The sequence below is a fragment of the Terrapene carolina genome, unplaced genomic scaffold (assembly GCF_002925995.2).
Source record: "Terrapene carolina triunguis isolate 2854851 unplaced genomic scaffold, T_m_triunguis-2.0 Scaffold58, whole genome shotgun sequence".
In the NCBI taxonomy this organism is placed as follows: domain Eukaryota; kingdom Metazoa; phylum Chordata; order Testudines; family Emydidae; genus Terrapene; species Terrapene triunguis.
Window position 1 is genome coordinate 99,234,951 of NW_020664409.1, and position 16,118 is coordinate 99,251,068.

The window sequence follows — 16,118 nt, forward strand, 5'->3', positions numbered from 1 at the left end:
CGAAGTCATGCGGTCAACAGTTATAACTAACATGGGTTTCTGTAAAGCAAAAGCCTAAGTTTTGCTTCACTCCTAGAGCTGTGACAAAATAAGGCCTGAAGAGGACTCCTTCATCACATGTTGCATCCTTACATCTACAGTTGACATCTTCTTGAGGAGATAAATGTCTCTTAATCTTGTAGCAAATTTTAATTGAATGGGGGAGGGAAATAAGCCAGTTAAGTTTTCTGTATTCTCTCAATAAATATCTTTGGTTTTAAATCATGTTATAAATTTCCCCCACAAAACACTGTGATCCACACATGTTGCAATACCCCCAAGATGTCGGTAAGTAGTTTTGCTTGAGGAGGTTTTGTGTTTTGGACCGAAGCTACGCATCTGCTTGCTATTTAAAAAAAAAAAAAAAAAAAAATCTGTAACTTCATTGCCTGGATACTTATTTTTTTATTATGGTTTGTAACAGCTCCCACCTCTTTTGACTTTTTTAAAAATAGAAATGTAATTTTTGTTGCTACTGCAAATCTTTAGTATGACACAAAGGAGTCTAGGTAAGGCAAGGAGGAAAAAGAATTAATGATTTACAGAACTCTAATTTATGCAGGTAAAGCACATTTCCCCAAGTACAATATATGAAACATGCATAAGTGAGGTTTTATTTTTTTTTTTAATGAATCAGGCCTATAATATCGACAAATATTTCTCTTCATTTGAGATTCTTTATGCTGAGGTTTAGACTTCTTGCTATGTAGTGCATTGACAGTTAATGTTTCTGTATTTGCTGTTACCAGGGTGTTAATATCAGTTTAGAAGAAAGTGGAGAGATTAGAACTAAAATGAACCATTACCTTTTGTGAATTTATTTTAAAAGTTTTATGTTAATGCTGTCTATGCTTTTTTTATTTTTATTTTTTTAAGTCTTTTACTGTGACAATTATTTTGCTATACTGGAAATCCTATTGTTTCTTAAACTATAAGCTGTCTACACTCTCATTGATTTATGGGGTGGCTCCCCTTAATGCAAATAGATTATTTGCATAAGGACCTCCTCTATATCCATGGAGGCTAGATCCTCAAATTCATATAGTAATATATTAAGCAAAAAACCAAAATCTTGCCTCAAACATTAACATTCATCTGATATTCATAGTTTTATTCATTTTTACAAAGCACAATGTGATTAGCAGTTCTGCAGAAGAGAACTATTTAAAGCATGACCCTTCTCTAGATCTTAAAATATTTCCGTAAGATTATGACATATCTCTACTTCATGAACATTGAAAGATCTCTTTTTAGGTCCGTCACAGCCAGTGAATCCCCCTAGATCCTACAAATATAGCCAGAGGAGAAGAAGATCACAGCGTTTAGCCACTTGCTCGTTGCCTGATGAGTCTATACAAAAAGTTCCTTCTCCCTCTCCAGTCACTGATGGAAAAGTGTTCTCCATCAGTGCTCAAAATCAACAGCCATCAATATCAGAGGGTAATGTATTTAATCTAATAAAGAACAACCCGAGAGAAACAATCATAAAGAATAAGACCTTTCACATTTTTTTCACCTAATGAGATCTTTGACTAACATTGAGTGCCTTTAGCTACATGCTGTTTGTTTATTGTAACACTGCGACCCATACTGTTATTTGTCTGGCTTATATATCTTTGTTAATATTACATTCTTTCTTTTGTGTAGTACCTGATGTTGCTCATATGTCACTTGAGAAGCGTGGACCATGTCTCCCTCTTGACTTAAGCCGTAGTTTGGAAGTTACAGCGCCATTATCCACAGAATCCACTTTCCGTAATGAGTACCCCAGTAAAGAAAAGGAAGATACTCAGATGATTACATATCATTCTTCCAAAGCAGTAACTGATGGAAGAGTAGCTACAACAGCGTCAGGTAAAGAGATTCAGTTCACAAGCAGTTAGGTTTATAGCTGCAGGGAATGTAAGTGTATTGTTCAATCATACAAAATGAAGGGATAGGTTTTCTGTTACAAGCTTTCAAGTCTTCCACTCCTGGGATCCTTTTGGATTCTCTGTCTTCTCTCAGCTTTGAACTGCATTAGTGCTTTGGTTCTAATGTTCTTCAAGGTGGATCTGGTTTTATACTACAGATAGGGATCGAAAGCTCAAGAGCAGCAATTTTGAAAAGGAGCATAAATATCCACAGAGCTACTTTGCTGTCAAATGTTAAACTCAGGAATTCCCATTTGTCTTTTAGCTTTAGGTTTAAAATTTAGGAATATAAATTTAACTTTCTTTAGCCGGTCTTGATTTGACTTTTTTCTTCATTTGTTTGATTGGGAAAATACAGTAATGCTTGTAGAGTGGGATTTTCAAAAGCAGTCAATGTTGGTCTAGCTCTCCTCTCATTTAAAATCCACTGGATTTTTTCCAGTGACCTCAATGGGAGAAATATGACGCCAAAGTTGAACATTTCTGAAAATCCCCCTTGAATTTATAAGTTTATAGCCCTGATCCTACCCTCTGTTCCCTTGTGTCAGTGTAGAGCCCCACACTGGGGCTCTGCAGAGGGTCCCACCTGCATGTAGCAGGTTGCCAGAGTTGGATCCCATCACTCAAGTCATGCATTCAGTTTACTTATGCAGTATAGAAGGCCTGAGAGTTGTTTAACTAAAGTGATTAAAAATGCAAAAAGTAATAACTTTTTACTGTCCTGAAAAATTAATTTGGAGACCGTCTTGTTCTCTTAAAGAAAATGTTGTGCAATAAATTATTAAAAATATAGAAACATTCTTAAATATTTGTAGCTCACTATTTGAAGTATTGTGTTCAAATGAGACTGTACATTCTTATCAGGAAAAATTAAATGTCATTGTGTAGATAGTGATATATTCATGGAATAACTTTCATGGCCCCACTCTTGGAAAGATACCACCCTATGCAGATTACTGTTATCTCCACATAGGTTGATTTCTCTGCCCATTCACAGCCTTAGTTACTTAATTCCAGGCAGGAATTATTCGGTGAAACTCTCTGACCTGTATTATGCAGAAGATTAAACTAGATTATCATAATTGCACCTTCTGCCATTAAAATCTATGAATCTATAAAATAGGTATATTTTTAAGATAACGCGGACCATAAATATTTCCAATTTTCATTTGTTAAATTTTTTTAAAATATTGCTCTTCTCTACTTCTCCAGTGAAACTTCGTGCATGTGACTCAGTCTTCTCTTGTCTGATTGTGGTATATTACAAACAGTAATTTATAAGAATTCTCCAATGCATTGAAATGTAGTGTGTACTTCAGATTCTATAACAATTTTTCATATCCTACTTCCCTCATGGTGCTAAAAAGCAGAGCTAGAGATTCCATAGAGAATTACTTGTACAGAAACCCACTTATTGAATGTGGATGCCCAGTGTCTTGAGCTCAGAGCTATTTAGAAAAGCTGTGTCCATTGGGGCTGCATGTATTTCCCCCATCAAAAAATCTGTGAGTTCAGAGCCAGGTTACAAAAGAGGTACCAGCAGCACCAACTACCATCTGTTCCTGTTTTGTCATAGCTCGCTGCAAGTGTTATGACCATCAGCTTTACAATTTCATTATTTATTCCAATTTTCCTGCTGAATCTGTGTTGGGCGGGGTGATTGCTGGTTAGTTTAATGTAATTAATGTTGCTTTTTAGGTGTTTGCTTTGTTGCAGAGTATCCTCTTGGCACTAGCTTAGGATCTGAGTGGTTTGGTCCTGGTCACTAACTGTTGCTTCATTCAGTGAATGTCATTATACTGCTTCAGTGAATGGGCCTGGTTTTAGTCCAGGCTATGGATGATCCTGACCCAAAAACCAAACAAACAAGCTTTGAACAAAGCGTGCTGTGGCTCAGAAATATTTGACACGTCGCTACTTGTATTGTTTACTCTGTCTCAGAGAAGACTATTTCCTGAGGTGTGCTGGTTTGTCTGTGGTTTTTACGTCTTGGGCCCAGAATGAGAGAGAGTATTTACAGCTCTTCCTTCTGCAGGAGGCTGTGAAAGCTAATTTGATGGATCTGATTTCTACAGATGCTGGTCTCTCTAAGGTTAACAGTGCTTGTTGGCGCCACATAAGATTCAAAGTAGTCTGCTTCAGCTTTGAGGGAATCAGTCCGTGGGTGCCAGGTACCTGTTGTTTCTGTCCCTCTGGGTCTGTGGCTTGATCATTCTGCTTCTTGGAGATGGCAGTGCTTGTTCTAAATAAGGATGTAAAATGTTAACTGGTTAAGCGATTAGCCGATAAGTATCAGTCTTATTGGTAAGGTATTATGGTTACCATTTAACCTCCGGCTGCGGGACTTCGCTGCTGGTCCCCCACGCGTCCGGGGTCCCAACCTCCCCAAGATCCCGGGCATGCTGGCAGCCGCGAACTGCTGCGCGGGGTGGGGCCAGCAGCGAGCGGAGTCTCTAGGCATTGAGCCAGGACCCCGGGTGCCCAGGGCGGCAGCAGAGCCTAACGGTTAAAATTTTACTGGTTAAACATTCAATAGTTTAAATGTTTACTTTTTTTAAAACGTTATTTACATCCCTAGTTCTGAAGTCTCCTTTATTGCAGTGCCTCAAAGTCAAACAGGAGGACCTGCTCTATCTTGAGCTTCCATGCTGTTTTTCTGTCCTGAGGAAGCTCAGTTGAGTTTTCTAGGTGGCATGCTGCAGACCAGCCACCTGAACAGCATATGTGCTATGGTTGGAAGGATAGGTCTGAGGCAGTTGAGCTATTTGGATCTTAAGCTTCCATAGGGAGTCTTGGATCTGAGGACCCAATCTTTGGGTGTCCTGATAAGCCTGTGTTTTTGAATTAGAGTGGGCCCCTGGCTCCTGTCTGTGCCATATTCATCCATGCTTGTCATAGGTCTTCTGAGCCTGATAACTATAAGTTTGCCTTATAGTCTTCCTTCTTCATCTTTGAAGAAGTCCTTCTTTCCAAGGGCTACCCAACTTAGCCTTGGCATCATCAGGGACAGGCTTTGAAGCTCATTTGGTCTGCTTTCAGCTTTGGAAGACCCTTATGCACTTTTGAAGGGGTCTGGTCTTCTCCTAGATAGGCATTTACATACATGGGTTTCTCCCATACCACTTTCTGCAGATTTCCTTTCCTTGGGGAGCTTTTGGACAATGTGGGTCTTTGAGGAGCAATCACCACTGGCTCCTTTTTTGCCCGAATACACTAGAATCACACACATCTATTCCTGTTAGCTTCTCCTTTCTGAGGAAAATTAGAGTTCTTTTACCCATGTTGTCTTACCACACTTCCATCTTGAGAGCTGTTACCTTCTTTGATCAGGAATGAGGATAACCTAGACAGAAATCCTGCCAGAATTGGAGGATGGCTGATGATGTGGAAGTCACGGATTGTACTGAATTTAGGCTGGCTTCTTCCACATCCTTTGAGAAGACAGTGGTGGCAATGTCTCCATTGGAGGACTGCAGTTTCAGAATCTGTTGGGAGCACTGGCTGAAGTTTTGAATCTGATGTTTCTCAACTACCCCCAGAAAATACACACTGATTTTTGACATCCTCAGATCTAAACAAAAGAGTTGAGTCAAGTTGCTCTTCTAGATCGTTTTGACCTTGCAGGACTAGGGATACACATCCCACATTATAGAGGCAATGTAATCAAAGAACAGTTATTGGTGAATATCTTTCTACTGAACAGTGTTTTCTTCCATTATAATTTGGACATTGGAGGCATGTAGCTGCTGTAGCTGGCTGCAGTTAGCTTTCAAAGATAGTTTGTTCCAGGAGAGCAGCCAGCAATAATAGCAGAAATTATCTGGAAAATCTCTGAAGCATATACTTGCTGTATATTTGAACAGAATAAACCTCTACAACTCTGGTGATTCACCAAGTAGAAGTTAAAGATCCCAGGGCTCTGACAGTAAGAAAGCATGTTAACTCCAATGTGCCCCCAAACATTAACATTTCCTGTTCTACTGTTGTGAGCTGTTTCTGAGTACATCAGACCTTCTCTACTGGTCTGCACAGTTATAGAAATAGCAATATTTAACTTATGATTTGTATAATTCTTGAGTATAATAGGTATTATTAAATGTAAAAACATCCTGTCTGTCCAGATTCACTGTAGTTTTGTAGGAGTTCCTGTGAGTAGAGGACATGTAGCTCTGTTGTTTCCCTACTACTTATTATGTATAAGGCATTTATTATGGGAAAGTTTGGGCATAGAGATGAGTTTAGCATTCAGATCTGAACGAGGTGATTGCCATTCATAAAGCATATTCTGATGGAAGAGGTTTATCATCAAATCTTTACTATTCTCTTGCCAGTGGCAGCCAGTTTTACTTGCAGATAATCTTCCAGCAGTCAAATCTGCCAAAGTTTCTGTTTGAAATTTCAAACATGCTACTGTGAACCTGATGCACTAAATTACAGTATAACACTTCCTCCTTTTCATATGGAAAATGATCTCACGTGAAAGTTCAGTGTGCTCTTGTCTCGGGACTTACAGTTAGATAAGAGACTAGGGTTTGCTTCTCAGCTCTGCCAAAGACTTTCTGATGTTGAGCATGTCACTTTATCTCTCTCTGCATAAGTTTTTCTCATCTGTGATATGGAATTATCTCAGAAAAGTGTAATAAGGCTAAATTAATATTAATAAAGCACAGTGAGGTCCTGGGATAGAGAGTGCTATAAAAATGCAAGATATTACCAGTATTCCTATTATTGTCCACAAGGTACAGAAGCAGATGGAGCTCTAATATTTAGATAGAGGAAAAATGCTATTATCCCAAGACTCAAAGAAAAATGGTGCCTATTTTTGTCACCTTGAATAAACTGAAATGTATTAAGTTTATCATGACTTCTGAGGCTAGAGATAGTGGGGCCATTTGGACAAAGTGATGCCATTTATGGGCCTGGAAGTGTTTGACTCTAGTGTAGGAGATAAGCCATTTAAAAAAAAAAAGTAGATCATATTTAATTGTGGAAAAAGAACATTAAATATTTATTCATTCTTAGCAAAGCTTTTCTTTTGTCAAACCATTAACATGTTGCTTTTCAAAGGGGAGGGCAGTGAAAAATTGAGCTTTTCTGCAATGAAGTGCAAAACACATACTCTGCAATTAACTTCTTACATGTATGCTTCAAGCAAAGGCAGGTATGTTTTCCAAAATGTACAGCTTGTGATTCTATAAGAAACAAAAGAACACTATAATCCAGTTCCTCGGACTATTATCTACTTAGGTCTACCACTCTCTTTGGTATCTGCATATAGATACTGTTACACTTTCTTCAACTTATTATTTAATATTTGTATTGAGGTAGTGCCTAGAGATCCCAGATGGGGATGGTGTCCTCCCGTGCATTCTAGACAAGGTACACACATATACGATGAAAAGACAGTCCCCTACCCAAAATGCTGACAATCTAAGTAATCTTATTTGCTTTTCCAGCACCTAGCCTATTGCAGACGTTCAAAACCTGATCAATATAAATATATTAAAAAGATGCTTCATTGATATTGAGCTGGCAGAACAAAGTGCAGTTCTTTTGAAAACTGACAAAATTCTAAATTCAACTGTCATGTCTTCCATTATTTCCACAGTTTTCCACCATTTTGATGCCACTAACTGAAACAGAACCACCTTCTTCTTTGGAGTAGCGAACAGTATCTTCAGTTTTAAGTGCAAGGAGGGAATTCAATGTTACATTTTTAGCTTCTGGATCTCAGCTGCTGCTTCTTGTTCTGGGCTCAGCCTAAAGTTGTAGTTAGGAGTTATGTTGACTAAGTAATGGAAAAGGTGTATAGTTTTATCAGAATTATTTTTCCAAATTTGTCTTTCGTTCTTGTGAGTTAAAACAAGTCTGCTCTCCAATGAGACTGACACAAGTATCCACGGACAGCCTGTAAACTGTTAAGTCCCTCTGAAAGCTATTGCATTTGTACCATTAGTGCTTCATTGTAGGTTTCCTGTGTAAAATACAGGCTTTGTTTTGATCAAAAACCTCCTTATACTCCGCAAATTTTACATGATTATGGAAATTAAATGCAAATATCAACATGCAGTCTTCCTATTTTGCTATTTAACAACTCTTGACAGTGTTTATACTTTAACACAATTATCTATTTTTAATGATCCAGTCCATTCAGTCCCTTGTTTTCTACCATGTTCTTCAAGATTAGACATGTCAGATGAATTCATTCATTGATAATTTTGATCGCTTGATTCCAGTAACTCAGTAGCTAGTCATTTCTGTATATTGAATTATCAGTGTTCTCATCTACCCAGTTTTTCAGAAGTTTCCTGACACAGTACTAGCAAACCAAGCCTCCCAGCAGTTCACAGATCCGTCTACACCCCTGTCTTCATTCATTGAGAGTTCATTCCAATCGCTAGTCATGCCCTTGTCTCTAATGATTTCTGCCATTGCTTGTCCCCTGTAGGGTTCCAGGCAGTTTTGTGGAGTTCTTCTGTTTCCTAATAGGCAAACAAGAACCTTAATGTTCTCATCACTCTAAACTTTTAGAAGAGTGAGTTTTCATGCACAGATTGAAATTAAAATGTCCATGATATATATTTGAAAATATATTTTCATGTAAATACTTCTGAGTGCAGAAGCTCCAAAAATGAAAAAAACAAAATCCATATTTTTTAGGAAAGCCCTGACTATACTGGGATTATCTATGCTTAAAGGTATTACAATGTTAAGGGATGTGATTTTTTTTTTTTTAACTGCCCTAGTTATTCTGGTAAAAACCCTAGAGTAGACAGTGTTATACCAGTATAAAACACTTAATAGTGGTATAGCTTCTTGGGCATTGCCAAACTGGAATAGGTTTTACTAGAATAAGCTATTTTATACCAATATACATGTATTTGCACTTGAGGATCTATGCTGCTTTAACTATGTAGTCCACATATATTTGAGCTGAAATCAGTCTTTCCATTATCTCATGGAGGTTTCAAAACTCACCTTAGAGGTAATGATGTAGACATCAATTGCTCACATCTGGTCCTTCAGTGTCTTTGGTGTACACACACAACACACAGCATGCATAGCACTTCCTGCATAGATTCCCACACTGCTGCTGTGTGTGGGTAGGAGGTCATATCTGGTTACCTCAACAGGAAACAAGTGTCAATTAAAAACTCCTTTACAGAGTCACTACCATGTTTCATTTTTATCAGTATTTAGTTTATACAAATTATTAAATTATGAACGATATTGCTCTGTTGGTTATATTGGTTTAAAAGGCTCTGAATGATCACCTCTTACTTAATTTTATGGCTATTTAGTGTAAATCAACATTTTATTTTATAAGGTATGATAACTTACACATTTGAAGTTAAAATATCAGGTTTATGAAATAGCATTTATTTAGGTACAAATGAAATTATAATTTTCAAAACGTGTTGTGATTATTAATAGGAAGTATATCTAGGCTTCTATTTCATATGATTATCCACTTCCTCTTATGTACCTCTAAATGAAGACTAGATAAAGTTGCTTACTAGGAAAAGTGTAACTGTATGTGTTATCTTCTCCTTTCCTGTTACTATAGTGATGGAGCTTACATTGGTAAATTATTTGAAAGGGTATTAGTGTCACTGTAGCAGAATTCTTTCTATAAAATATACCTCCTGGAGCCATCAGCCACCACTTTCTTAGTCACCAGCTGATTAGTTTGTTAGGTGGTATTTAAGCTTTAATGGTCTAATTTCAAGATGTTGAAAATTAAGGTAATGTTCGGAATAATGACATGTGATGGGTTTGTATGGCTGACATAAGAAAATTGTTTTTAAATAACGAGTTTAAACCTAATCCTGTTTTGGGAAGATGGCTTGGGACTAGATTATTCAATGGACTGTTCAGATATGGAGCCCTCAATGTCCTGTCTGAAGATAGTAGTGGCCTAACCAGATTATCTGATGTGTGGTGTTACGTGGTCTGTTTAGTTTCTACAGTACGCATGCCCACATAACCAAAAAAAAAAAAAAAAAAAGTAGCAGCATGTCCACCACATTAGCACTAATCGGAACCTTTGTTAGCCTTGACAGAGAGGCCAAGTATTGATTGTCCATAGAATACTAAAAAATAAGCTTCCATCTCTAGAGGTGGCCCTTGCAGGTTAGGGTGAAGCCTGCTGGTAGAATGCAGTGTGGGAAGTTGTTGCTTAATATTTGTTATGTGCTGACAATGTGCTGCTGGCTCTGTAAAAACACAAAATGAAGACGGTCGCTGTCCTGCAGCGCTTTACAGTCCTACAAGACAGACACAGAAGCTGGGAAGCCCAGAGGAGGAAATAGTTCACACAGTGCTCAGGCTGGGGCCTGTGTTGAGAGGGTATTGGGCATCAGGAATAGTCTGCTCAAGCTATTGCATGGGGCTTAACAACACCACCTGGAGAAAACACCTCCAACCAATCACCTGAGACCGTGAGGCACTTTGGCTCCTTCCCTCTACCCAGTAGAAGTAGCTGCTTTCAGCTGCTGGCCAGGCTGCATGATGGGGAGTGGGATCTGAAGCTGCCTTTACGTCAGACAGCTTGGAAAGTCCACCATGGAGTAACCTCTGTGTTGGGTAGTTCTGCTGCTTTGCGTACCAGTCCCCTAGCTGCTCCTGCTGCCTGATTACGGTGAAGTTCCTTGGCTACTGCTTGAGGGAAGAGGCTTCTCAGGAGCTGGAGTGCTAGGGGGAAGCTGATGTGACGTGTATGGTGCTCTGTCTGGCGAGGGAAAACTAGCCCAGGAGGAGGCTCTGTGCTCTCTCTCTGCATACGCATCCCCAGAGCATTACCGCTTTCTGTACCGAGTCCTTTTTGTTAAGTATAGGACTTTTGATTTTCAGGCCTCTCAATCCATCGCTTTCCATGAGCACTAAATTCACACCGTTTTCTTAATTCTGTTTTTAATTTCTTAAAATGTTTGTTTTTTCTTTTATGGTAATGACATCTATAAAAGGGGACTTCAAAGAACCCCAAAAGAACCTCCTCTTTATTTGGATCATATTCAGTTTAAAGGTAGTGGTTCTGGCTGCTTTAAGGTTTTCTGCAGGGTTAATCTTTTGCATTATTGTCAGACACCAAGATTTTTAGATGCGATTAAGGATTTTGAATGCAATTTTGGGGGGCCCAACTTTTGAGACACCATAATGGTACCTGATTTTTTCAGAAAGTGCTGAGTACCTGCCTTTTGAAAATTGGGTCCCATTTAGTGTTTTAAATTGGATATCCAAAATCACTAATAACTTTTGGAAAAACTTGGCCTGAAATATTACCAGAATATGTACACACAAACTTTACTCTTTTAGTGATTTAAACACCTAATCAGCTGTTACTGTGCTAACCTCAGCATCAGAGGATCCTAACCACAAATTGTGTCAAGCTACTCTTGTGAGAGTGATTGTTAAACTGAAAAGGATGACAAATGGATTTTTAAATGTTTAAAAAACCCAGATACCTCCTCCTAATTTTGTAAGGCTATATTTTCCTTAATATTTTGCAGCATTGGCCAGAGAGGCCTTAGACTACTTCTAGAGCTTTCCTGCTGTGTAATTAGGAAAGAGACTTAGAGCTTGCACTGCATTGGCTAGTAAGGTTGGTGGGAGATCTAGGTGATGCTGGTAATTCTTTATTGAGCAACGTGTTTTTTCCCTGTGGCAGAGAGTAAAATAGTTATCCTCTTTAGATCAAAATAACTTTGGGTCTTATTTGGTTTGATTATTTGAAAATTGCTGTGATGGTATTTGATTATAAATATCGGCGTTACAATATTAAAATATTTTTTCATTTCTGGTCAGTTAGTTACCTTATGATTTCCTAGCTCACAATGAAGAGAAAATCTTCTAAATAATGAGAACTTTAGGGAATAATCAAGGATTAGTAAATCTTTCAAAGCACTCTTCATATGCAAGTGTAGCTTCAAAGTCTGATTTATACATAAAGCTTTCTGCTTTACATATACTTCAAATTTATTTTCCTTAGATTCAGATTTTAAAAGGACACTGATTTCTAGAGGTAACCTAATGAAATTCTATTAGATTAGAGGTAGAATACCATTAAAAAAAAAAAAAAAACCTCCTGAATGCAATAAACTTTGATCTTGTAGACTTTTTATTGAGCCAAATGGTTTTTTAATAAGTAGCATTGTAACCCTAAAATCTATTAAAGATAGCTATCACTTCAAAATAAGACACAGTTAATTAACTATGGTAACATCAACTCCTTGACTGTTACCAGTGACTTCCACTGTAATGGAAAGAGAAGAAAAGGGGGGGGAAATTGTCTAAAGCAGCAGAGAATTAAATTGAAATTAACCTCTCTGTTTGGAATTGATATCTCTCTCTCTTTTTTTTTTTTTTTTTTTAAACTAGAGAGAACAGACTTTTTTTTTTTTTTTTTTTTTTGGCATGTAGCATTTAGTAAATAGTAAGACAGAGATCTAGGCATTCAAAACTTAACAATATGTTCACTATTATGAAAATATTTCCTGTACTTGTCATTTCAGCAGCCTGACTCAGCCAGTGACCTGGCTGCTATGCTGATACACAGGATTAAATCCTTACTGAATGCCCAGTAAATTTGTCTTCTTGTTTTCAGCACCCTCGTCCCATGTACATGCCTTACATCTGGAAATGCCTTTAACCAATAGTCTAAAGTTACCCAAAGGGAATAGTAAAAAAAAGAGGTCCTCCACGTCAGTCAGCTCTGAAGGGACAGAGATACAGTTCTCTGTGCCTGTAAAGGAGAAATGTTTTGAGAATCTGCAGGAGAAAATGTTAAAGAAGGTCATTGAGAAGGACAAGCATTCAGAAGTTGGTAAACTACAATGCTTTTTGTTTCCAGTGCTTAAGACCGTAAAAGTAATTGTAAAGCATCTTTAAAAATCAGTGTGTTACTTGTGTCTTTCTTTTAATTATGTATTGATAGGAATGTTTACAACCAAGTAACTTTTACAAGAAAGTACATTGTCCGCAGTGGTCCCACTAAGCTTTTGTGTTTTTCTTAAATCTACAGGTATATTGAAAACTGAAAAAAAAGTGAAATTGGAAGAGAAAAGCTCATCATCATTTGGTATGCACAGAAAATCATATTTAAGCAAAAAGTCTAAAGCTTGAGAGAGCAAGAACATAGCCTGTCCCTAACTTTTTACCTGTTATGCTCTTTTAGGTGTAAGTGTTCAGCTGTTTTAATATTTCTAAAGCAACCAGCTTTTAAAAAACAAAAAACCTGAAACCCAAACACCTAATTAGATGTAAAAGGGCTTCTTGGAAATAAATAAACTTGTGTGACAGTATATGCCTAAGAGATTGTGTGTAAATTGCAAGGACACAGAGGGACAAGACCCATAGTAATAGTAGGGCTATAATTTCATGTCTCCATTCCTAGACCAACTGGGTGGGGCATGAGGCCTAAGAGGAAAGGAATAATGATAGGGTACCCTTTATAACCTTTTTCAATTAAATTAGTGGTATGTGTGGTTATTAACTTGTGTCTAGAGGTGGAATAAATAAAGGAAAAGTCTAATGGCTAGATATCCAACAGAATATGCAATGCCTCTTAAAATGAAATCTAAATGAAGGAAGTTTGGAGTATTCATTCTTCAAATATTAGTGATGGTCAGATAACGACTCATTCAAAAAATTTCACTTTTGCCACAATTCACTATTTTCCATCCCCAAACAAATTTATTTTTGACACAGATTCAGCCCTACATGTGTCTGAACTGATCATCAATCTATGGAAGGAAAGAAGGAATAGAAACAAGCCCAATTAGCTCTAATTGAAACATTCACTATATCTGCTCTTATTCTGTGTGGCTAAGGGAAATGTACACAAAAAAGAGTATTATCTTCGAGTCAGTCCTTGAGGTTTATTTTCCAGCTGAAGTCAAGTCCCTCTTTATTACCTCACAACTGACTGCTTTGGAAATAACTATGAAGTTAGAAGCTGTGGATTATGGTTTCCCATGAGAAACACGTAGCAGGGACAGATGAATTATTGCAAGACAAAGACTCCCTTCTCATGCAGATGTCAGTAGTACTTAAAAAGGAGTAGACATATAACTTTAATTTTATTCAGAACAAACTCTGCTGATAAAATTTTGGGTGAGAGGACAGCTAACTGTTCTTAAAGGAATTTATGGCAGCTGCAGTTTCAGGTGTTTATCATTAATCTCTATATGAGATCACCTAGCATGCTTTGCTAGAGGATGTAATTTTTTAAATTAAGAGTTCTTCCTGTTCTCATCTTCCCTGTTTCTACAGCATGATCAAAACCTGGAAAGTAAATGGGTTGTCTACTCTGTTTCTTACAAACTAATGGATGTACTACTGATGTATTTTTTAAATATACATTTTTTTTAAATGTAAGCTTTATTAAAACTGGGTCTTTTTTTTTTTCCTCATGTGCGGGTCACATCTGGAAATTCTGAAGGCTACACAATGTTACCTGTCAAGATATGGGATACAGTTGACTTCTTGACACTGAGAAGCTGAATTATGTTACTCTGCTAGGAAGAGTCTCACTAATAACTGTTAACTTCAAGGTGTCTCAGCTAAGGAGGAACTCCAGTGCTATTCCAAAAATCAGTTAATCACAAGGGCTATACTCATGGCACTGAACAAATTAATTGAATCATTCCGCTCTTGGCAGGTGACTGGAACAACTGATTTAAAATTTAAATGTTGCTTTTAGGGTAACTGAAAGAAAAAAGTATTCGAGGATGATGTTTTAAAATGTTCATTTGCAATTAGGTAAAAAGAAGGAAAAAGAGAAAGAGAAAAAAGAGAAAAAGGAAAAAGATCATAAATCAAAACAGAAGAAGAAGAAGAAAAAGAAGAAGAAATCTAAACAGCATGGTGAGTTCAGTAAGGAAGAAAGTAAAGACAGAAAAGTTAAGACAAAAAGTAAAGATCAAATACTATCTTTCTGGTTCTGATTGGTGGTTGTTACTGACTGAAATATCGAACATTCATATAGTTCAGAAACAAGTTCTGAAATATCAGAAATTACCAAAAGGAGATGTTGGTCTTGAAATTTCACATAGCAAAGGCATTTTGATCTGGTATCTCCTCTCCTTCTCCCCTTATATCCCGTCTCTGAGTGATCATGTCTACTCATGGCTTTAGCTACTATTCTTACACCAATGACATGTAGATACACTTCTCCACTCCAGCCTCCCTCCACTCAGTTCTGCATCTCAGCCTCTTTCACATCCATCCCTGACTATCTCACTGCTTACTTTTATCTTCACATTTAGGTTGTGTCTAAATCTTGCCAAATCTTTCTGCATAACATCTCTAAGATACAGTCTTTCCTATCCATCCTGATACTGAAACTTACATACAGGCTCTCATCATCTCACGGCTCAGTTACCGCAACATCCTTTTCGCTGGCCTTGACAAATGCAATCTTGCCCTGCTCATATCCAGCCAGAATGCTGCTGTGATCATTTTCCTAGCCTGTCACTTTAACTATGTTACCTGTGTCTTTGCATTCCACCACTGGCTCCCCCTCCTCTGTTGTATCAAACATTAGCTACTTGTCTTCATTTTCAAGACCCTTCATGGCCTGCTCCTACCCTCGTATAATCTCTCATTCACTATTGAGATGTTCACTTCTGCATCTAATCAGCCCATGATGGCAGCCTTCATAGCCCACTCATTGTTTTCAAACAAGCACTTCTGTGCTTTCTCCCATTCTGCCCCTCAAGCTGGGAAGAGCTTCCCCATAAACATCTGCAAAACCAACTCGTTATCCTCCTTCAAAGCTCTCCTTTTGCTTGCTGCTTGCAACAAACGGTTAGGCTGCTGATGTGCTGAGATCGCTGCTTATCTTGCTGCCCAATTTTGTCACAGTGTTTCCTTGTACTCCACCATCTGTCTATATCCATCAGTTGCCTCTTGTCTTAGACTTACATTATAAGCTCTTTTTAGCAAGCACTGTCCTTTGGTTCTGTGTTTGTACAGCACCTAGCACAATGGGGTCCTGGTCTATGACTAGGGGTCCTGGGTGCTAGGGTAATACAAATAATAATAATATGGCCAAAACTCTGATCTTTTCTTCACCCCAGTGACGAGATATCCATTTTGTGAAAAATACCTGTTTACCGTAAATGTCTTGGGACTTGCCATTTAATTATACCATGTATTTTTCTTACC

General features: G+C 37.8%; 1 protein-coding gene across 12 annotated transcripts in view; it reads left to right on the forward strand.

Annotated features, from left to right (window-relative positions):
* PHF20L1 (PHD finger protein 20 like 1) overlaps window positions 1–16,118 on the forward strand; it is an 81,264-nt gene that overhangs the window by 42,408 nt on the left and 22,738 nt on the right. For 6 of the 12 annotated variants that reach the window (XM_026646581.1, XM_026646575.1, XM_026646587.1 and 3 more), the window contains 5 exons: window positions 1,282–1,479; window positions 1,687–1,893; window positions 12,556–12,774; window positions 12,973–13,029; window positions 14,712–14,816. In XM_026646581.1, coding sequence (XP_026502366.1) covers window positions 1,282–1,479; window positions 1,687–1,893; window positions 12,556–12,774; window positions 12,973–13,029; window positions 14,712–14,816 — 786 coding nt within the window. The remainder of the gene's footprint in view (window positions 1–1,281; window positions 1,480–1,686; window positions 1,894–12,555; window positions 12,775–12,972; window positions 13,030–14,711; window positions 14,817–16,118) is intronic. The other 6 variants (XM_026646630.1, XM_026646638.1, XM_026646644.1 and 3 more) reach the window with 3 other exon arrangements.